Source organism: Phocoena phocoena, chromosome 10 (assembly GCF_963924675.1).
Source record: "Phocoena phocoena chromosome 10, mPhoPho1.1, whole genome shotgun sequence".
NCBI classification, from domain to species: Eukaryota; Metazoa; Chordata; class Mammalia; order Artiodactyla; family Phocoenidae; genus Phocoena; species Phocoena phocoena.
Genome location: NC_089228.1, coordinates 41,249,531 through 41,272,239, shown reverse-complemented (window position 1 = coordinate 41,272,239; position 22,709 = coordinate 41,249,531). Strand labels below are relative to the sequence as shown.

The 22,709-nt window shown below is 44.1% G+C and overlaps 1 protein-coding gene across 1 annotated transcript; it reads left to right on the top strand.

Annotated features, from left to right (window-relative positions):
* The first annotated feature begins 3,189 nt into the window (after nucleotides 1-3,189).
* LOC136128858 (C-C chemokine receptor type 3-like) lies at nucleotides 3,190-4,274 on the top strand. The gene has a single exon (XM_065884828.1). It carries the CDS (start codon nucleotides 3,197-3,199, stop codon nucleotides 4,271-4,273), a length of 1,077 nt encoding a protein of 358 aa, XP_065740900.1. The 5' UTR covers nucleotides 3,190-3,196; the 3' UTR covers nucleotide 4,274.
* Nucleotides 4,275-22,709: the final 18,435 nt, after the last annotated feature.

Below are 22,709 nucleotides of genomic sequence, written 5' to 3'. Positions count from 1 at the left end.
GCAATTTTAGTGAACCAGCTATAGGAGTATGATGTCAATTTTTGTAAAACTTCGTATCCGCGTATGCATATCTACATAGAGAAATGTTATTGGTAAACTCAACATGGTGAGATTTGGGGTGGTTTTTACTGTGTGTGTGTGTGTGCGTGTGTGTGTGTGTGTGCGCGCGTGCACACGCGTGTACGCCTTTCTTTATTGTTGATGTTGTTTACTATTACTGTATCATTTTTCCAAACTGCAAGGACTGTGATTAGGACTGCAGACAGGTAAAAACCCTGTTTTTGTGTCTCTGACCCCATGTAACTAGTAATCAACGACTTGGCTTCTGACTCTACAGAACCTGCTTGCTTCCCTGTGCTTTGCAGTCTAGGCACCCACCCCCCACCAAGATTCTATAATCTTATACTGATCATGTTGGATTTATGGAAGTGACACATGAATTAAAGACGATCCTCACGTTGAACAAAGCTTCAGTGCAATTTTTTTAAAAGTCTGACGTGTTTTTAGATCAGTCTGGGAGAAAAGGAAAGAATATACAAATAATTCATGGTGAGTAGAGGCTCTGTTCCTTTCTTGCTTTAGACATTAAGATTTAGAGAGACACTCATGATTGAAAATGCATAACAGACAAAGTGACAGGTATTTTTTCTCAGCTGCTGTGGTTTTTGCCATTAGGAATAAGAATGCTGATAAGATCATTCAAATCAGTTATTCCTCAATTCCATTTTTCACCTCAAAAGCCTGAAGGTGTCACTTATCCGTAGATGATGTACCAGGACAGAGCTATGAAAATACATCAAGTTCTATCCAACAGCCCCTACTTTTTCCTGATTTCATATGAAATGGCTTCTCATTGCCTTTCTTTCACTTCTGCTTCCTACCAATTTTACAGGTTTTTTCTAATTTAAAATGTGATCTCATGTAGACTGTCTGATTTGATGCTCACCACAACCTTGGGTGCTACCATGATCCTTATTTTAGAGATGAGTAAACGAGGCTCAGAGGTAAAGGCCTGTCCAAGTCCTATCGCTGGCGAGCAGAACAGCCAGGAATAGCTCCTGTGTCTCCCCTCTCTACTCTCACACGGACTACACAGAACCCCGACAGGTGCTGACCTCTGGGGTCCCAGTATTCTCTTAAGAAGCAAAGACAATCCTTGCCATTGGCTCCAATTATTGCAGTTCAAAGACTTGCCTTGAGAAATGCCTGCTGACATACATTCATGACCTCACATGTGTGCCTTCATAGAAAGGAGAAAGTCAGTAGGACTCCTTCTGAGGAGGCAGTGCAGGGATTAACTCCCCTTCATGGACTCCTCCCTTGTCTGTTTTTCCTTCTTCTCCAGCCAAGTCTGTAATCTTAAGAAAAGCAGGCACTGGCCCTAGGGATCCTGCTCTAAAAAATATCCAATCTAATATGAAGTTCCATTGGCCTGTGCTCAGCTCCTTTATGAAGGAGAAGCTCTAAGGGCTTTGCTCTTGGCACATGACTGGCTTAGTCAGCACTGTCACGAACAGGAAAAGGGAATGCTGCTTATAATTATTATAATAGTTAGTAACTATTATAATAGCTAAGTCTTCAAAAGTTAAAGATCGTCCCAGCTTACCCTTCCCCCTCCCCATGTCCTCAAGTCCACTCTCTACGTCTGCATCTTTATTCCTATCCTGTCCCTAGGTTCTTCAGACCTTTTTTTTTTTTTTTATGATTCCATATATATGTGGTAGCATACGGTATTTGTTTTTCTCTTTCTGATTTAATTTACTCTGTATGACAGACTCTAGGTCCATCCACCTCACTACAAATAACTCAATTTCGTTTCTTTTTATGGCTGAGTAATATTCCATTGTATATATGTGCCACATCTTCTTTATCCACTCATCTGTCAACGGACACTTAGGTTGCTTCCATGTCCTGGCTACTGTAAATAGTGCTGCAATGAACACTGTGGTACATGACTCTTTTTGAATTATGGTTTTCTCAGGGTATATGCCCAATAGTGGGATTGCTGGGTCATAGAGAGTGGCAATGACATATATACACTACCAAATGTAAAACAGATAGCTAGTGGGAAGCAGCCACATAGCACAGGGAGATCAGCTTGGTGCTTTGTGTCCACCTAGAGGGGTGGGATAAGGAGGGTGGAAGGGAGACGCAAGAGGGATGGGATATGGGGATATATGTATACGTATAGCTGATTCACTTTGTTATACAGTAGAAACTAACACAACAATGTACAGCAATTATATTCCAATAAAGATGTAAGAAAAAAAAAAGTTAAAAATCACTGCACTTGGGCTTCCCTGGTGGCACAGTGGTTGAGAGTCCGCCTGCCGATGCAGGGGACACGGGTTCGTGCCCCGGTCTGGGAAGATCCCACATGCCGCGGAGCGGCTGGGCCCGTGAACCATGGCCGCTGAGCCTGTGCGTCCGGAGCCTGTGCTCCACAACGGGAGAGGCCACAACAGTGAGAGGCCCACGTATCGTAAAAAAAAAAAAAAAAAAAAAAAAAAAAAAAATCACTGCACTTGAATCCAGGGATGAGAGAACCGGACATAGACACTGAAGATCTAGCTTGAACTTTTGCAATTACTTACTAGAGGATTTTAGGCTAATTATTAAATTTCTTTAAGGTTCAATCTCCCCATTAGCTATGATGAACAGCACATTGTTATGGGGCCATGGAGAGGGGGGTAGTTATTTCTAATGATAATAATCACTATTATCATTATTACCACTATTATTATTATTAGCGTTTGGTTTTTAAATAGGTAAGATGATTTTGAAAGTCATATATAACACATAAAATGCAAAATACCTTAAAAGATACAGTAATAATAAAATTAGTATAATATTATTGTTATCATTACCCATCCTGTCTCTTCGAGTTTTGTATTTCTTCCTTCAAACGCTTTCTGAGAGCAACACGCCCACTCTTCACCACCACTCACAACTCTTCTGTTTCCTTTCCCATCCCGGATCATGCTGACTTTGAAAACGGTAGATCTTTCACTCCAGACATCTCCCCCCACAGCATCTCTGATATACCTTTGGAAATACATGCTGAGGAATGTATAGGCTGTTTATCCCATGTGGTTTTATTGAGTAAATGTATAAACCAAGTGGTGTGGGTCACAAGGGGTGATCATGGCTAATTGTGGTGTTGCTTTTTCCTTCTTCTATCACAGGGACAAGGGAAATGGCGACCTCAGTCGATGGGACTGAGACTGTGGTTGAAGCTGCTGGGACCACACCCTATGACTATGAGGGGGCAATGCCATGTGAAAAAAGCAACATCAAGGAGCTGGGGGCTCAGTTCCTGCCCCCACTGTATTCCCTGGTGTTCACGGTTGGTCTGCTGGGCAATGTAGTGGTGGTGGTGATCCTCACAAAATACAACAGGCTCCGGATTATGAGCAACATCTACCTGCTCAACCTGGTCATTTCCGACTTGCTCTTCTTATTCACTCTGCCGTTCTGGATTCACTATGTTGGGTGGAATGAGTGGGTTTTTGGCCACCATATGTGTAAGTTGCTCTCCGGGCTCTATTACATGGGCTTGTACAGTGAGATCTTCTTCATCATACTCCTGACCATAGACCGGTACCTGGCCATCGTTCACGCCGTGTTTGCCCTTCGAGCCCGGACGACCACTTTTGGTATCATCACCAGCATCTTCACCTGGGGCCTGGCAGGGTTAGCAGCCCTCCCTGAATTTATCTTCCATGAGTCCCAAGAGGAGTTTGAACAGACTTTCTGCAGTCCTCTTTACCCAAAGGGTGGAGAGAATGCCTGGAAGTGTTTCCATGCTCTGAGGTTGAATATCTTGGGTCTCGCTCTGCCTCTGCTCGTTATGGCCATCTGCTACTCAGGAATCATTAAAACACTGCTGAGGTGCCCCAGTAAAAAAAAACACAAGGCCATCCGGCTCATTTTTGTCATCATGGTGGTCTTCTTTATTTTCTGGACACCCTACAATCTGGTTGTCCTCCTCTCAACTTTTCAAGTGCACCTGGAGACTGAGTGTGAGCAGAGCAGACAGCTGGACCTGGCCATGCTGGTGACGGAGGTGATCGCCTACACCCACTGCTGTGTCAACCCCGTGATCTACGCCTTCGTCGGTGAGAGGTTCCGGAAGCACCTCCGCCACTTTTTCCACAGGCATGTGGCCATCTACCTGGGCAAATTCATCCCATTTCTTCCCAGTGAAAAACTGGAAAGAGCCAGCTCTGTCTCCCCGTCAACAGGGGAGCAGGAACTCTCTGCTGTATTTTAGGTCAGATGCAGAACATTGCCTAAAGAAGATGGACGGGGCAGATGAAGCAAACACATCAACCTCTGCACCAGTCCTCTGAACTTCCAGTGCAGCACTGAAGTTCTTAAAGACATTAAAATATATACCCAATGGTAGCAGTCTATCTATGCACCCCAAAGGCATTACCAAAGGTCAGCAGCTGGGCAGTGACTTATTGTCAAACCTGAGAAGTAGAGCTTTGCTTGATTCTTTCAAGAGTTACATATATTTTAATGCACCTGAATGTTACACAGTTACTATGTGCAGCTACACACAGGTAAAGCTTTTCATATCTTAAACCTTAACTTCAGCCAGTTATTGATATAAATGAAACACACTTCACAAAATACAATAAATCAATTACATTATTTCTTAATGTGCCTAGCTCTTTCCTTGCTTGATAAAAAGACTTGTAAAAGATTTATGCATATGTACTCTCAAACACCATAATGGCATGTCACACCTGTTTTGAATATTCTTAATAATGAACAGATCTCCTATTCACACTGAATGACCACAGTTCCCATGAGCTACTCGATAGAAGAAGAGCAATTTGGTGTTTTCAGTATAGAGAATAAAGGCCCTGCTCATAAAAACTTCTCAAGAGTCCTGAAACGTGCAGACACTGTCCTCTTTTACACCAGTCTCACTGTTCATCCAGTAACTGTGCATTAGGTGATACAGACAGGATGTACAAACACTGCCTTAGGTTAAGTGAAGGATGCAAAACTGTGTAAGACAAACACAATCCTTGCCCCCGTGAAACTTTCCCTGTATTAGAGGATGTTTAAGACAGAAACAATAACTTTAGCGCAAAGAGGGACACACTCGATGCTACGCCTGGGCCAGGAAGAAAAAGACCATTTCCAGCTGGAATCTGAGGGAGGAAGTGGGTTTTGAGTAGGTCTCTGAAGGAGGGGCAGGATTTAGAAAGGGAGAGGGTTGGGGGCAAGGCACCCGAAGCCAATGTACGCCCAATACAAAGGTGAGTGGGGAAGGCACCAACATGTGTGGATGGCAGGGTGAGGTGGGAAGGCTGGGATGGGGGGTGGTTTTCAGACAGAGCATCTTGGGCTTTATTGGGAAGGCAAAGGGAACAAAGCAGTCAAAATGGTGTGTCAGGAAGATAAATCTGGTATCACACAGAGGAAGGAGTAGAGCAGGGGTCCCCAACCCCTGGGCCATGGACCGATACCAGTCCACGGCCTGTTAGGAACCAGGCTGCAAGCAGGAGGTGAGCAGCTCCACATCGCTCACGTTACTGCCTGAACCACCCCTCCCCCTCCCCCCACCACTGGTCCATAGGAAAACTGTCTTCCACGAAACCCGTCCCTTGTGCCAACAAGGTTGGGGACCACTGGAGCAGAGGCCCCAGAACCAGGCAGGGAGGTAAGTTAGGAGACAAATGCAAGTGTGGAGGCAAGGAAAGATTAATGGCCGGTCAAGACAGGTGCCAAGAACATGCCAAGAAGAATTTGGCCAAGAGACAGTATGAAGGAAGAGTTAAAGCACCAGGAGCAGTATATGGTTGATTGAAAAAACAAAGGGCAAAACAGAATGTATGTTTTTAAAAAAAAAAAAAGAGGAGACACTTTTTTCATTGTGCTTAGATGCACTGACCATCCTCTTTAAGGATACAAAAGAAAGAAGTAACAGAGGTCATCTTTAGGGAGGGGCGTGCGTAGAGAATAGAAGGAGGGATCTTCCTCTGAATACCCTTCTGCGTCTTTTAGATTTTGAAACATGGAAACACATTTTTCAAAAAATAAACATTTTTCAAAAAATTATATAAAAAAATAAAAGGCTAGACTACTACTCAGATGTGGTATCCATTCTAGCCATAAAGAGATTAGAAGCCCTCTGCCATGAATTAACTCTGTGACCTGGTTAGATTATCTCTAACCCCCCTTACAGTCCACGTAAACTCTGATCTTGCTAAAGTTTTAGGGGCTGGATGTTCAAAGTCTACAAAATATATTGTAAAAAAAAAAAGGAGGTTGGGGCCTGATAGACAATTCCACAGCATCACCTCTTACTGGCCATGAGACCAAGTGCATTTTCCATCGTTCACTAAGGTATACTCAAGTTTCACGTGTTCATTCATCCATCTGGTCACTTATCACTCATTCATTCAGTAAACGTTTGCTAAGCACCTGTCAAGTTCTCAGCTAAGTCCCTGAGGAAGCTCACTGTAGGACTGAATTGGACACTGTTCTGTCCTACACTGCCCAAGACCAAAATCATGTCTTAAAAAGAAAACTGCCAATACCTAAATTCAACCCAAATGAGAGAGACTTCCAATGTGAAGACCAGAAAACATTCCATTTCCAGAACATTTCACATCCGAATCAAATGCTTGGAGAAGGGATGTACCTGCTCTTGGCCTTCCATGCCATCCAGCCTCGACCGCTAGTGAGTGGCCTTAATTTTTCTTACTTTCACCCCTGCCTGAAAGGTCTTAACTCAATCCAACCCTACATGCGCAGAACAGGATGTGAACTCTGGAACACTAAACCACGCAACATGAATCTCAATCTGGTTAGGAAACTTTGAAGTTACTTTTTCTCTTTTTTGTGGTTCAGCCAAAATGTAAATAAAGCAATCATTTAAAAACTATACATCATTGGTTCTCTCTTGCATTGAGAAGTACTGTTTGCCCTTAGGTAATCACAAGTGCAGGATATAGGTGTTAGTTCATACTCCCCTGATCCCTGAAAGCTTTTAGGAGCTCTGTGACCGACACAAAACTGCACATAACCAAATCACAGATTCAGCCTGCTCCCCAGCCCCATGCCGTCCGATGGAACCATCTACAACGATAGAAAAGTTCTACATCTGTGTTGTCCAATATAATCACCACTGATCATATGCAGCTATTGAGCACCTGAAATGTGGCTAGCGAGACTGAGGAACTGAATTTTTCACTCCGATTCAATTGTAATTGAAATGGCTAATATGTGGCTAGTGGCTACTGCATGTGGTTAGTGATACAGCACTAGCCCCTTCAAACCTGCCTCTTCGTATCAACTCTGCCTATGCATCAAGCTTTCTGTAGTCAGCAATCACGTCTTGAACACTGTGCAAGAGGCTGAGGAAAATGCCAGTGATGTAAAGATGAATAAGATTCATTTCTAGAAAACTCACCATTCAGTGGAAAAGATCCATCTGACTCAAATGACTATAATGAAATGTGACAGGTGCCCAAAGGCCCCTCAGCAGAAAGTTGAATGAAGAAAGTTACCCAGAGAAAGTGATACTCTGCTTAGGTTGGGTTCCCCCAAAAGCAGTTCCTGAGCAATAAGCGGAGAGCAAAGAGTTTATTTGAAAGGAAACTCCAGGAGGGAGTGGGGAAGTACAACAGAAGAGGAAGATGCCAACAAAGGGTACATTACGAAGTACCTTCCACTGAGGGGTGACTGGAGCTCAAAACCACTAGAAAACTCTGGGAAACAGTGTAACTCACACTCCTCAGTTATCCCATTCGAGGGGGAAGACAGCTGGGGTATTAACACTCCACTCCTGTTGGTCACTTAATTCCTCAGGATTTCCAGCCTGCCTGGTTCTCAAGAGGCCTTCCAGCTTTGAGGAAAGCTCCCCAGCAACAAGATGCAGATACTGGACGTTGGACGCCAGCTAGGCACACTCAGTTAAGGCTTGAGGGATAAAGCATTTGCTACATGTTTGAACAACTTTTTCATGAACCAAAGAGTGGAAGTGAGAGCAGTGTCTGCACTAGAGAGAGCCTGCTGCGGTGAAAACTAGGGTGACCTTGACAGTGGCAGGTGACCTTGAACACACCTCAGTGTTGACTTCCCTGCTGCTCTTTTCTGTTGAGCATCATAATCTGCTGGTTTAAAAAGTATGATCCTTTTCCAGCTTGAGTTTCTGAGGTCTTCAGAATTCCAAGGGTAAAATTCTAAAGTCTTCACATCTTCTGGACAAAGCAGGTTTATGTCCTCCACAGGCTATGGGCTTTCAATCACTGAGATTTTCTTCCCTTTCTGCCCAGATAAATCCCCAGTATAGTTAAGGTCACCATTTCTCTTTCTCTATTCACGGATCTAATCCAAGGGTCAGTGAACTGTGACCCATGGGCCAAATGCAGCCCACTGCCTGCCCTGTAAATAGTTTCACTGGAGCACAGCCATGCTTGTTTGTTTATGAATTGTCTGGCTGCTTTTGTGTTACAACAGAGTTGAGTAATTGTGACAGAGACCGTACAGCCCACAAATCCTCAAGTTTTACTGTCTTATCTTTACAGAAGTTTCCTGATCCCTAATAATCCTACAGGATGCCCTACTAATGCCCTACTAATCCTAATAATGCCCTACAGGATGTGGGGCTCTGATATGCATAGCCATGATGAGGGAGACCAGATTTGGCGGGGGCAGGGGGAAACTAAAGATGTGAGGTCTGTGGACAAGCTGCTTAAATCCCCAGGTTAGTTCTAGCTTGACCCTGGATGCAGTTCTAAACAACCAAAATAGGGCTAGATTGTGTAGTAGTCAAATGCTGCTCACTAATGCAAAATGCTATCAGTCTGTACCAACATAGCACATTGGAAGTTTCAACTGGGGCAGCCGGACCCGACAGATGCTGTATTCCAAACTAGGGCTATACACAGAATTGACACAGGAATTGTTAAAACACATTTCACAACTCTTGAGACCCCTCACCTATACTGGGGACAAAGAGATTGGACTGTAAAAATTAGGGAGATACTTGAATAGGAGCTGTTTGTCGAGGGCTGCTGGTGCCACCTCTACACCGGGGATGGGAGGAAAGAAGTCACGGTGGGTGCAGTCTCTCACCTCAAGCCTGATAAGGGCGATGCCAATGGGACCACCCAAGAGCTTGATACAACTCATTGAGGTTAAAGAAGACCTGACTCTCACCCAGGAAATCAGGAGAACAGAGACAGGCCAACCAGCTGCTTTGTGGGTGGAGTAGACAAAAACTGCCACTACTCTGGGATGGATCTATGCTTTCAGAGTTGATTTTGGCAAAGAACGTGGGATTCTTTTCCATGGACCAGATGAGAAGGAGCTGAATGGGGGATTTCTAACCTTGCCCAAGAAGACTGCCTTGATGGAGCTTGTCTGTAGGATGAGAAAAATGTGTGCAGTGGACTGCCGAAACAGCAGGGTATCCCTGTTATGTTGAATATGAATATTCCCAGGGATGTCTCCAATTACTCTACAAAAGCAGTCCTTGAGAGAAAGAATCAACTTTTAAACCTGCTGGTCCCAGAGGTGGAGCTGGAGGTGAAGTCATCATTTTATGACAGGGCCACTCAAGCAAAAACTTTCCTTCCTTTCCCAGTGCCTACCAGTCAGGGGACTAGAAACCATGCTTAGCAAGTAGGGGAAGGAGGAGAAATGCCAGGGAAGACGAGAGACAAGTAGGACAGCACCCCTCACTCCTCTCTCCTGAACGTGGTTCATCCCTCAGCCAGCTGGGAGGTGGCGGGAAGATTTAAATGTCAAATCAAGTTGAGTTTTGATATTCTTATGGGGATCAACCCTTCAATTTCTGAATTGAAACTCTCTCCTTTTAGTGAGTTCAAATGATCATGGGACTTTTTTGTACCTAAGCGTGATGATGAAAGTCATGGGACTGCCCTACTTTTCACTGTGGCTGGAAGAACTTCAGCCTTTAATTCATTCCGAAGAGATGTGAGACACAAAAGTAGATTCTTTCTGTTCATACCTCATAAGCCCTGTTAGTTCAACGTACTGGTGGCAAGTTCAAAGCCCCCAAATTTCAGCTCTTGAGGTCCACAGATGGCTTACATGAATCTGCAGGACTTAAATGGATGTTAGAGCCCCGGATTCTGTCTGAGAAATAAGGCAGAGGGGAAAAAAAGCAATGATACTTAATATAGAGAGAGATATAAATATACATATGGATATTAATATGGGCTTGAATAGAGACATACTTATTAATGCCTGTAAAATTCTACATACCTAGATTTTGCCTATTTTCAAAGTTAACCTTTCCTGGCTAAGCAAGAGCTAGTCTACTGGCCACTTCCCAATGCCATAAGAAGAGTGGTTGCCTCTTGCAATCTAGACTTTCTGAACTGAGGAAAGCCTCTCAGTTTTCAGATAGGACAAGATTCTTCCTTGCTTAGTTTGGGTCCTGGGAAATTGACCCCAAGCCTAAGACTGTCCCTTGCTAACACCTGCTTCACTTACAGGTGTAGTGGGAAATGTGAACACAAGGGGCCTTTGCATGCTAGAGCTGCAGCTAGCCCTGTGCAGTCCTTCAAGAAAATAGTGAAGCAGAAAATATGCCCATATGCTAGGTGGGAGGTGAGGTTTTGATGATATCCCAGCAAGAAATCAGGAATGCCTACATCTGATCCTGTCCAACTGGGTTGCAAAACTCTAGGGGATGTCATTTATATCCCTAGGAATTGTGCAATACAGTGGCCACAGGAGGGAGGAACAGAGGATAGGAAACACAGTTTCACTTTGTTAGTACCAGGGCTTAATTCCTAGTTCCCTGGTGTAGGGCTTTGGTAAAGCTGGTTATAGTTCAAAGCCTATGAACTTACCTTATCTCCTCTTAAACAAAAATTCAAATCTAATTCCAGAGGGCCACACACAAGCAATGGGTAGGCTGAAAACATATGCCATCAGAAGAGAGACGCAGGATGGCAGAACCTGACTCCATGGGGCCCACCCTGATTCCACATACTGCTGCTTGGAGGGTGGAAATAGACTAGACTTGCTAGTGCATATGTGGGACTTTTTAACACACAAAAGCCCCAACTACTAATAAGTGTGGCCCAATCCATTTTCTGAAATCCGTAAATCAGAACAGCCACTCCTCTGACCCAGGACAAGTGAGAATGGACAGATGGACAGATGTTCTGCTCACCCTACTGTTGTTCAATCAGGATGCTGTTCATCAGTCGAACCCCAACTGGTCACACTTACTGAACGTCTATAATTGTCCTAGTCTTCATGCAGGGAGGTAAAGGGGATGCCAAAAGAAAAACATGGTTGCTAGCCTCAGGAAGATGAGGATTTATCAAATTAGGGAGTGTGTGGGATATTCTGCTGCCCCACCCAGACCCACTCTCCGCCCTGCTCTGCCCTGCTCTGTGCCTGAAAAGCTGCCCTGTATGGACCGCACCAGTTTTCTCCCTTGTTCTCTAGCCTAGGTCCATGTGGAGACTGGAAGAAGGGAGGAGAGTGAGATCAGAGTATTTATTCCCCCAGCCCCCTCCCTGCAGCAGCACTGGGGGCCGATGAAACAGCAGGTCCCATCTCTGAGTTCTGGACCTTGCCACATCCTCCCACCCACAGCCCCTTTCAACCTAGGGTTGGTAATAAACTCTGTTACTCATCTCAGGGGACCGCATTCTCCCTCCACTCTGCTATCATCTTTGTATATGGTCCCTTGATTAAACTCTCCTCAGACTGCCCAATTTGAGTGTGTCATTTCCTCCTGGGACCCTGAGTGACATGAGGAGACAATATATGGCACAGGAAAACAAGTTGGCAACAAAAGAAAAAATATGGAAACTGTCAAGTAAGTGTTCAGGGAAGCCCTCCTGAAAGAGGAGGGGTGAGGATGGGTCCTAAGGACAGGAAACGACACCTCTGAGGAAAGCTGTAGGAAGGGGTTATACAAAGGTAGAGTTGAAAATGAACAGAGGATGTTCAGGGAATAGAGACTAACAGTCGATGTGGATGGGAGAAATCAGCAGGTGAAGAAGCAAGGGCACTTTGATGCCTAAATTAAGAACGTGCCAAGGGTTTGGATGTACCCTATTGGCAACGGGAAGTAACACTGCTATAGATACAAACCAGGGCGGGGTGGGGGGGGTGTGGTTGCTTGGTTCATAATGATTCCTACAGTGGCCATCACCACGCTCCTCTTGACTTGTTTGATCCAAGAGTGATAGATCCTAGCCTGACCTAAGCTAGGCCAACTGGAATTTGAAAACTCAAATGAAGACACATAGAGATGGATGGGTGGCATTGATTGATCCTGTGGCTGTGGCCTAGAGAGGGGATCCATGACCTCCTTCTGAGGTCCTTCTCACATTCTGTGAGCTGTCCAAACCACATGCATACAGTCATTCTTGGCTGAAGTTGGGGTCGTTTATAAATCAAGATAAACTGATGTGGAAATGAGTGCTAGAAAGCAGGCTGCAGGCATCAGACTTCCAGGGAAATGAGACTCACATCCATATCCCAGAATGGGAAAATACCAGCCCATGGGACAGAGCAATCGAACAATTAGTCAGGCTATCACCTTGCACTATGTGCCCACTGAGGACAGAGCCTGGCCAGGGGTGAGGGCAGGTGGCAGGAAGGTGCTGCCACCTAAAAGGATGAGGGATGCCAGAACCAGAGGGTAGGATGGCTGCTTCCAAAGGCACTGAGCAGCTTAAAGCAAGGGAAAAAAACCAAACACTCAAATACTGAAGTTTTCATCTTCAAGTTAGAGTGAAACAGAGGCTTTCTGTGACCAAGTCGGGAGGAAAAAAAAAAAACAACAACTCTTATTACTTGAAGTTGCCAGGTTACAACTGTTGGAAACCAATTCAGGGCCCGAATTGGCAGGTGTCTTAATTATAATATGAGTTGAATTCACACATTTGCCAAAAAGCATGTATGAATGTTAAGGCATTAATTGAGACAGACCAAGAACCAGCAGGAATGGGACTATCTGGATGGAGGCAGAGGACCTGGGAAACCCTGATCCTCATTGCTCTCTGGCACACTCTCATCTATACCTTTCTTTCTGAAGGAAACCATTTTTCCTTAGTATGACAAAGTTAACAGTTCACCCCATGTCCCACTCTTCAAGGCTGCTCACCTAATAAACAGGATTCAAATTCAACATGACCCAGAAGATAAAATGCAGAATCAGAGAAGGGAAGAAAATTCCATAAGGAATTACAGAAATTGTTCAATACATATTATCAAAAATCTGAGTTTGGATTTTGAGAGTGCTTAATAAAAGTGAGAAGTGAATTTTGGACTTGGTTGAATTTACTGATATGTGCACTCATTAGAAATACTGAACTCGATGGCTAAAGTTCTATGAGTTTGCTGACTGGGCGAATACAGACTTAGAACAAATGCTTGTCCATGCTAGGCAAGTGTGAAGGGCCAGGGATCCTCTGGAATAACCGAGGAAGACTGAACAGTATACTACCTCTATCACGTGGGTTCTGACTAGTCTACTTCACCTCACTCTCTTCCTCTCTAGAGCAGAGAAGACCCTTCTCTCTTTTGTCTTGAAGACAAGATTGGAGAGGGAGGGTCATCTGGAATGGTGGTAGGAGGGGCTATACTGAAATACAATCCTTGACCTCAATGAGTAGGGAGTATATTAAGTGTGGGTGTTTTACCTGCCAGAAACAACACGGGTGTGGCCACTATGGAAGCCAACAGGAAAAGGACAGTGATCTGGGCCCAAAGAGTGATCTGACATCCAGAAAACTCTGTGTTCATTCATCACGGGGATCCCAGGAATTAAATGTGTCACTTAAGAAAATTTCAAGTATGGCAAAAATCAGACCTGTCCTGATTGCTCTGGTAGAGAATGCGGCCGCTGTCCAAATTCTCAGAAGTGAGTCATTTCACAAAACCAGGGCCTCTTGAATGAAAAGGAAAACACAAATCTTTGAGGAAGAGCTTTAAAATATTGCCAGTCACGAAAACCTTTGCCCTAGCCTTTCTCAAGTGGACCCACAGCCAATTTTGCTGGAATAACAGGCACTGGGAAAAGAAATACACTTTTTAGTGGATGCCAGTTGTAAATTACAGTAATTCCAAAAGACCCAAGGAATCACTGAAGTCAGCCTCAGCATAGGTGCTCACGAGAGTCAGGTGATAGAGTTTTGATGTGATTTTGTATCACTGTGGACTGGATAGAGCCCTGAACCTACCTTGCAATGTTTTCGCCAGACCTCAAGTGCAGTGCAGGAAGAAATATACTCAGCGAAGGGTGGGATTCCCACACTGGCTTTCAGAGAGTATAGAAAGGTTACTATGAGAGGATGGTCCAAGTGGAAGCCATTACAGGCATCCTGTCCTCCCAATCAAGACCAGAACACTACCCTATGAGGAAAAGAGCAGAAATCAGTGTCCCATCACAGATAAGAAAGGTGCAGACATATCAATTCCTATGATAGTACCTCCTAATAATTCCCCAGTTGGCCAACATAAAAAACCAGTGGGTCTTAGAGAAGAACAGTGGAATATTACAACTAAATCAGATAGTGGCTTTAACTGTATGTGTTCTTTTAAGTTTGGTTCTGTTGCTGAAGCGAATCGTTATAGTCCTGGTAATTAGCATGTAGATATTCATCTAGAATAGGGGCTGTCAAATATTTCTGAAGGACAAGTTGCTGCATTGTGTTGGTTATCTATGGCTGCATAACAAATTACCCCAAAACACAGGGGCTTAAAACAACAGCACTCATTTATTATTTCCGGGTCAGGAATTTGGACACGGCACAATGGGAACAGCTTGGATCCGCTCCATGATGTCTGGGTCCTCAGTCAGAAGACTCAAAGGCTGTAGCTGGAATCATCTGAAGGCTCACTCACTCATATGTCTGGCAGCTGATGGCGGCTTCCATTGGCTTAGGGTCTAACTGGAACTGCTGGCCAGAACACCCACATGTGCTCTCTCCACGTGACTTGGGTTTCCTCACAACATGGTGACTAGATTCCAACGGCAAACATCCCAGGAGAGAGTGAGCCAGGCAGAAGCTGTCCCCTCTTTCTAAACTGGCCTCATGAGTCACAAAGCATCACTTCCAGCCCACATTCTAGGGGAGGATGATTAGCCTTGAAGGGAAGTATGCTAAAGAATGTGTACATATGTTTTCAAATTGCCACATATACCTTTATTCCACCAATAAAGGAATATCAATAACTGAGGGGTCTTTTGGATGGTGGAGCAGCATATACCATATTTGTGTGTTCTGCTCTACCTAATTACTGGGTTACCCCTAAAACTTCCATTTTTGGGGTCCAGAGCAAGAGAAAGTTCTGAAGATAACCAGGGGTGTAAGTCTAGTGGCTTTGTCACCACTGTGACAACCCATCAGGTGAGATGCTGTGGGCAGTGTACAGAGCATATCAGGGTACTGTGTGGAGCCTGCAGCCAGCCTTGAATGAACATGGCAGCAGCTCCTAGGAGAGTGGAGTAAGGCCATGTCCCCAACTGCAAGAAAGAACTCCTGGACTGCTACTGGACTCCAGGGGAGACTAAGAGTTTTTGACTACAGGACACCAGGTTACCATGACACTCAAGTTGTTTATTTTGAACTGCCATCTGACCCACTTAGCAACAAAGCAGGGAGACCTATAAACACTGCCTCGTAAAGTGGAAGTGATATATACAGGATCTAATCCAAGCAGGCGCTGAAGGAAATATGGGCAGGTTGCTCACACCCATAGCATCCCTAACCCCAACAACCTGCCACCACCGTCCCTCAATCTGGACCTGTGACCTCACACAGGGTGTCCCCTCTGACTGGCTGACTTAGGATGGAAACTCTTATTCCTGGGCCATCTATTCCTGGCCCAGGAAGAGACGGCCCTGCACTTTGCTTGAATGAGCATGAAGTAAACTGCGTCAGTCACAGGCCCTCTTGGGGTAGCCCTAAAGGACAGTAGAGGAGAACACGCCTCCCAGGTGGTAGAATTCGATGAGTTTACGATAGCACTCACTTTGTCTGGAAGGAGAGATTATCTAGGGTCAGAATCTACACCTATTCCTAGACAGTAGCTTACAATCTGGCCAAATGTTGAAAAAGGAAGGAATAAGATTTAAAAATTCTGGTCAAGAAAGTATGGAGGACCATGTCAATTGATGTCTTGGAATGAGCTCCAAACCTAAAAATATTCATATCTCATGTAAACGCTCAACAAAAGGCTCTCATAGTGGAAGCGGCTCTGATAATATGGTGTGCTGGTTGCCCTCCCTATAGCAGCCAGATGATTTACCATGGGCTCATGAACAAAGTAAACAATGGTACAGGGAAGGAGACAAAGCACAGACTTAAAAGCGCGGACTTCTACTGATTGAGGCTATCTTGGTTTCTACCTTGGCTGTATGCCAATTTTCCTTCAGGAAAAATCAACCAATTTGATTGACTGATAAAACTACAATATGGCAGCCTGCTCAGAGCAGACCAGCCAGCTTCCAGATGCATCGAGGAGGGAGATGGGATTTACCCTCAGTGGACTAAATATTCTATAATTGAACTGCTTCCCTTACTCGTCGTGACTCTGCTAACTCCATCTATCCCCACACCTTCTGAAGGCCTTATACATCATCACAGTATCCTAACCGCAGGCAAGGAGTTTATTTCGCAGCATAAGGTGGAGGGTTTAGGCTGATGCCCGATGTGGCATCTTGGTCTTGGTTCTGGTTTGAACCCACATTCATTTAGAATCAATTGGACCTGTAGAATGGTGGGAAGGCCTACTGGAGAATTTGCTAAGAACAATGAGAAGCAAGCCAGTTGAGCCCTTCAGAACTTTAGCCATTTTTGAGACTCAGGGGTACCAAGTACTGTGGAAGCTGGGATTGAATCTCAAGGCTGAAAACAGGGCAGTTAGTTAAAAGTCTGCAAAAGGAGTAGTTAGATGCCCCACATCCTTCTCCACCCTGCCAGGCCAGGTGACTATCTTACCCATCCCCATAGGAGACACTCGTGTATCTCCAAGAGTAAATAAACCCGAGGTTCTCCACATTCAGAGGCACACAGTAGAGGGCAGGGGTGAGTGCTGGACTCAAACCAAAGGGATTTAGCACACTGGCTTGCGCCAAATATTGAGACTGCTAGCCCCACTTCAAAAATACCACTTTCAAAAACTCTGCAACCAGGCAACGGAGGAGATAAGATTCTTCTTTGCAGAAACAAATGACCCCAGAGAAAGATACCTACAGGTTCTGCAGTTCAGGGGTCCCCCAACATAGGGACCAGCTCACTAAACACCTGTGACAAGCCACCAGCGGACAAGTCCTGTCCACTCAGGGCTTCCCGCCAGCTTTGGTATCTCATTCTTAAATATAAATGGAATGCCAAAGACTGCCAGACTCTGAGGACAACTGCCTACATGGAAGACAGCATCTGGAATGAACATCTAGGAGAAAAGGAACTCAGAGGCAAGAGAAATATGGGGGCATGAAAAAAAACAAAAAAAACCCCACCAAACATGTAATCAATTCTCAGAGAGATAAAGAAAAGTATGGCTCCCGGAAGAAAGCAGAAAAGAGAAAGAGAGGACACTCAGAGAAGAGGAAAAAACTCTTGGAAATTAAAAATATAAATTTTAAAGAAAAGTCAACAGAGGGTTTGAAAGATAAAGGTGAACAGAAAAACTAATAGGTAATAGACCATAATACAACTTTTATTATTTTCCCAGGAGCTGGTCTAAGAGTTTTATATATATTAACTCATTTAATCCTCATAACAATCCTCTTATGTAGAAATCCCCTCCATAACACATTCTTATGAACTTTCATAACTGCAGGGATAAATAAGTATACTGAGAGCTTTCAAGGAGAAAAAAATGGGCAACAGAAAGGAACAGAAATGGTCCAAACATCGACACAACACTGACTGATAAAAGACAGTGGGGCAGGGCTTCCCTGGTGGCACAGTGGTTGAGAGTCTGCCTGCCGATGCAGGGGACACGGGTTCGTGCCCCGGTCCGGGAGGATCCCACATGCCGCGGAGCGGCTGGGCCTGTGAGCCATGTCCGCTGAGCCTGCGCGTCCAGAGCCTGTGCTCCGCAGCAGGAGAGGCCACAACAGTAAGAGGCCCGCGTACCGCAAAAAAAAAAAAAAAAGACAGTGGGGCAGCAGCTGCACAGTTTTGAGAAAACACTACATTCAACCTGGAAATCTATACAGAACCAGAGTTTTGATCAAGTATGAAGGTATAATACGGGTACTTCTAGGCATGAGAGGACTTTAAACTTTTCCTCCAATTTACCCTTTTTCTCAGGAAGAGACAAGAGATATGCTTCAGTAAAATGAGGGGTTAGCAAGAAAGAGGGGGTCCCAGGATCCTTAAAACAGGGTTTAATACAGGTGTGCAGGAAAGAGACCTCCAGGACCCCCAGAGACAGTCCAGATTAGTCTCGAGGATGAAACATAGAACGTGTGGGCTTTGAACACTCTGAAAAATTATCGTTGGGCAATAACTGACAGATCAAACTGGAGCATTTTGGGAAACTGGTGATAGGTGTAAAAACAACTAAGTAGATGGAGGGTGTGGGGAGCCAATAAACTGCAGGAACACAACACACTGGCTTCACAGTGAATACTATTTACCATGGCATGAACACTAATTAGTGATTTAACCAGAAAACAGAAAATAACCAGACTGAGATGTAGAGAGGGGAAGAAGTGTGAGTGAGTTAGTCCTCACCTACAAGAACAGGAAATCAATAATAATGCCTAAAACTGGTACACCGTGAGGAAGCAACATAAGCATATTACTTAACAACATGTAGGTAAGCAGCAAGAGAAATGGCCAGTAGAAATCAAAGTGGTTGCCTGGGAAGAGTGGGCAGAGATGGGGAGGGGTGGAGCAGGAGATGCTATTTCTAATTTCTTTCTTCTTCTGTCCTCTGTAGGCCAGGATCTGATTTTCTTAACTATGCACTCTTATAACCTTCATAAAAACAAATGTAAAATTTTTGATGTTATTATATGAGAAAGTAAGTGCAAATAGAAAATAAGAATAGGAGAGTAAGATTAAGCCATACACAGAATCCCTTACTGCATATAAGTAAGGCTCTGACAACTGGAAGAGTTGAGCTCAAACCTGACCATGCCCTCACTTCTTAGTAACCCAAACAAAGAACAAAACACTGTCCAGACGGTAACTAAAACATAATTAGATTATCAGAACAATATTAAATTAGAGGCTAATCAACTACACATTTTTGGTAAATGCTGAATGGTATAACATTGGCTAAAATACCTGGCCACAGCTAAGTCCAAAACTGATGGTCACTATCATAGAAAAAAATTGCTGGGATTTACATAAATCTGATATCTTATTTTAAAATTTAATTATAATTGCAGTTGTATTAGTAAAGGTGAGTGCTCTCATTTTTAAAGATTGACATCATGGTGCAGAGATAGACACTTTTCTGCACTGTCAGCATTCAGCGGCTCCAGTGGTCACCATGCGGCACATGTAAGATCCTACATAGTTATGGCTTCCAGCCGAGGCTGGTGGAGGAGCAAGGTCTTGTGCTCACTGTACCAGTGTGGGGAAGTGCTCACGGTGATGTTGTCCTTTCCTTAGCTCTCGTGGTAATCGACTAAGGTGACAGTCTCCTCTTCAACTCTTGGAATTAAACATACCATCACTGATTGATAATGCAATTTCACTATTAGTGCACTGCTTGAAGAGGATGCCTCTGAAGAGCGTTCTTAAAAGCTGACTATTTGCATGGACATAAACACACTAACAAACGTAAGGTAGATAGCTAGTGGGAAGCAGCCGCATGGCACAGGGATATCGGCTCGGTGCTTTGTGACCGCCTGGAGGGGTGGGATAGGGAGGGTGGGAGGGAGGGAGACGCAAGAGGGAAGAGATATGGGAACATATGTATATGTATAACTGATTCACTTTGCTATAAAGCAGAAACTAACACACCATTGTAAAGCAATTATACCCTAATAAAGATGTTTAAAAAAAAAAAGCTGACTATTTGCACACCTCTTAGGAGCCACTTCCAATCCTCTCAGCCTTTTCTGCTGGGGCACCTGTCAAGCCTCTCACAGGTGCAGCCTGATGGCACCTGGCCTGGGCTCGGACCATGCCTCTCACCACCTACCCCAGGACTCCTCCACTGACACTCAGCACCATGCATGTGCAAGCTGGGAGTGCAGGCGACTTGATGTCCAGTGGGGCAGAGCCTTGACCAATGGAAGATAGGAGCTGATAGGGAAATGTGTCTGCCTCCATCCCCAGACAGACAATCCTGAGAAGCATCTCAAAGCTTCCAGCACGCATGGTAGTGGTGTCACAATGCATCCTTGTACTGGCCCTTACTCTTTCCCTGCTTTACTACCCCATCCTTCACCTCCGCTGCCTGAGATCACATACGCTGATGAAGCTGTGGCACATAAACCTTGATCTTGATCTTGAGCTCTGCCTTCTGGGAAACCCAAGTGAAGACAAGGGATTACGATTATCGCCTTCACTTTCATTTTAAATTTCCAATATTTTCCCATGCTTGTTCCATATAAGCACTCGAGAAAGGGTTGTTCTTAAGCCTTGAATCTAATAATGTGCCATAAGCAATCCGATTGGCATTAAATATTTTTAAAAACTGTCTCAGATTCCACCTGCACCTCAGCTCTCATCACAGGCACACCTCTGGAGTGGAAGGATAGCAGGATCTTCACAGCAGTATTGGGCCAGAATTACTTGTGCTTTCAAGATGACTTCTTCAGCGGGTTCCAGTAAATCAGTTATTTTTCCACAAGCAACTAATGGTTGTTACCAAGTTTTACTGTGCCAGCACTGTTATTTGTGAAGTGTATTAGTCCACTTTCTTTTGGTCAAGCAGCCTTTCTAACACATCAAGGATGCTATGCCATTTGAGCATTTTGGAGAAATGTGTATCAAAGCAGTTTTACTATCTCGTGTATGTCATATAGTTTACCTTTGGCTAAACACTGAATAATACTAGTGGCCATCTACCTTTTTGCTTATGACCAGTAATTCTGCTACATTATGTAGTGTCATAGGTACTTTCTGAAAACACAACTGAAAGGTGTGAACAAAACACTACATGCTTGGGATCTCTAAATCACTCATAGTCTCACCATGTGTTTTCCATTATCAATGACAATTACAGAACATTTTGCATTGTTGATTTTCCATTCAATACGTGTTTTTTCTTTCCTTCAGATTCACTAAGTTGTTATCCGTATGAGACTTAGAAATCTCTTGACAAGCAAATAAAGTAGAACATAACAGAATTCCGTCTGATTTCATGGTGCTCTCAAACTTAAAAAAAAAAGCTATCTGGTTGTCTCTGCATGCCCAAATAACAGGTGCATCGTACACAAAATTTAGGATTGTCAGTAATCCATGTTTTCTAGAAGGATATTTGCATCTAGAATTCACAGCCTGGACATTTCTCAAAATTCTTCAACTTCTGAAAATGGTTGGGAACCTCTAGCAATCTTTTTGACAAGGTTTTTGTTTAAATTTTAGCCTCTGCTTTCAATTGTCTTTTGAAAACAAAGACTGTGCCTTTGTAAAACAATCTTGTGAAGTAGATTGTTTCAAAGTTTGATTAATAAAATAGAATGTTTCCCTTTCCCCTCAACATTTTCTTTTTTAAAAATACCTCATATTCTTTTTTTTTTAAAACATCTTTATTGGGGTATAATTGCTTTACAATGGTGTGTTAGTTTCTGCTTTATAACAAAGTGAATCAGCCTCATATTCTTTTTTATGTCTGGATCAAAGAAAATTTATCATGGATATTTTCATACATTCTTCCTTAGTTCTTTTAGGAAATTTTTAAGGTGAAAATCTTCACATTTTGCTTTTAATTCATCTTCACAGGATGAGAAGAATTCTCAAATAGAAAACCTTATGGAGGGGCTTCCCTGGTGGTGCAGTGGTTGGGAGTCCGCCTGCCGATGCAGGGGACACGGGTTCATGCCCCGATCCGGGAAGATCCCACATGCCGTGGGGGAGGCTGGGCCCGTGAGCCAGGGCCGCTGAACCTGCACATCCGGAGCCTGTGCTCCGCGATGGGACAGGCAACAGCAGTGAGAGGCCCGTGTACCGCAAAAAAAAAAAAGAAGAAAAAGAAACCTTATGGAGGGGCTTCCCTGGTAGCACAGTGGTTAAGAATCTGCCTGCCAAAGCAGGGGACACAGGTTCGACCCCTGGTCCGGGAAGATCCCACATGCCGCGGAGAAACTAAGCCCATGCGCCACAACTACTGAGCTTGTGTTCTAGAGCCCCTGAGCCACAACTACCGAGCCCGCATGCCACAACTACTGAAGCCCACGCGCCTAGATCCCATGCTCCGCAACAAGAGAAGCCACCGCAATGAGAAGCCCGCGCACCACAAGGAAGAGTAGCCCCCGCTCGCCGCAACTAGAGGAAGCCCGTGTGCAGCAATGAAGACCCAATGCAGCCAAAAATAAAATAAACAAAATAAATGAATTAATTAAAAACAAACACACAAAAACCTTATGGAAAGATTCTTGGCTAAAACTGAGTTAACTAAACTAAGAATCAATTACAGTTCTTAAAGCTTATTTTGTTTAATTTTATGAATAATTCTAGGAAGTCAACAACTACAAATATCAAAATTATATAATTGACTCTCCATAATCGCTATTCTTTTTTTCTGTTCTACCTTTTAATGTTATT

Excerpts from the sequence above, each read along its gene's own strand:
- LOC136128858 (XM_065884828.1), top strand. The coding sequence starts at position 3,197 with ATGGCGACCTCAGTCGATGGGACTGAGACTGTGGTTGAAGCTGCTGGG.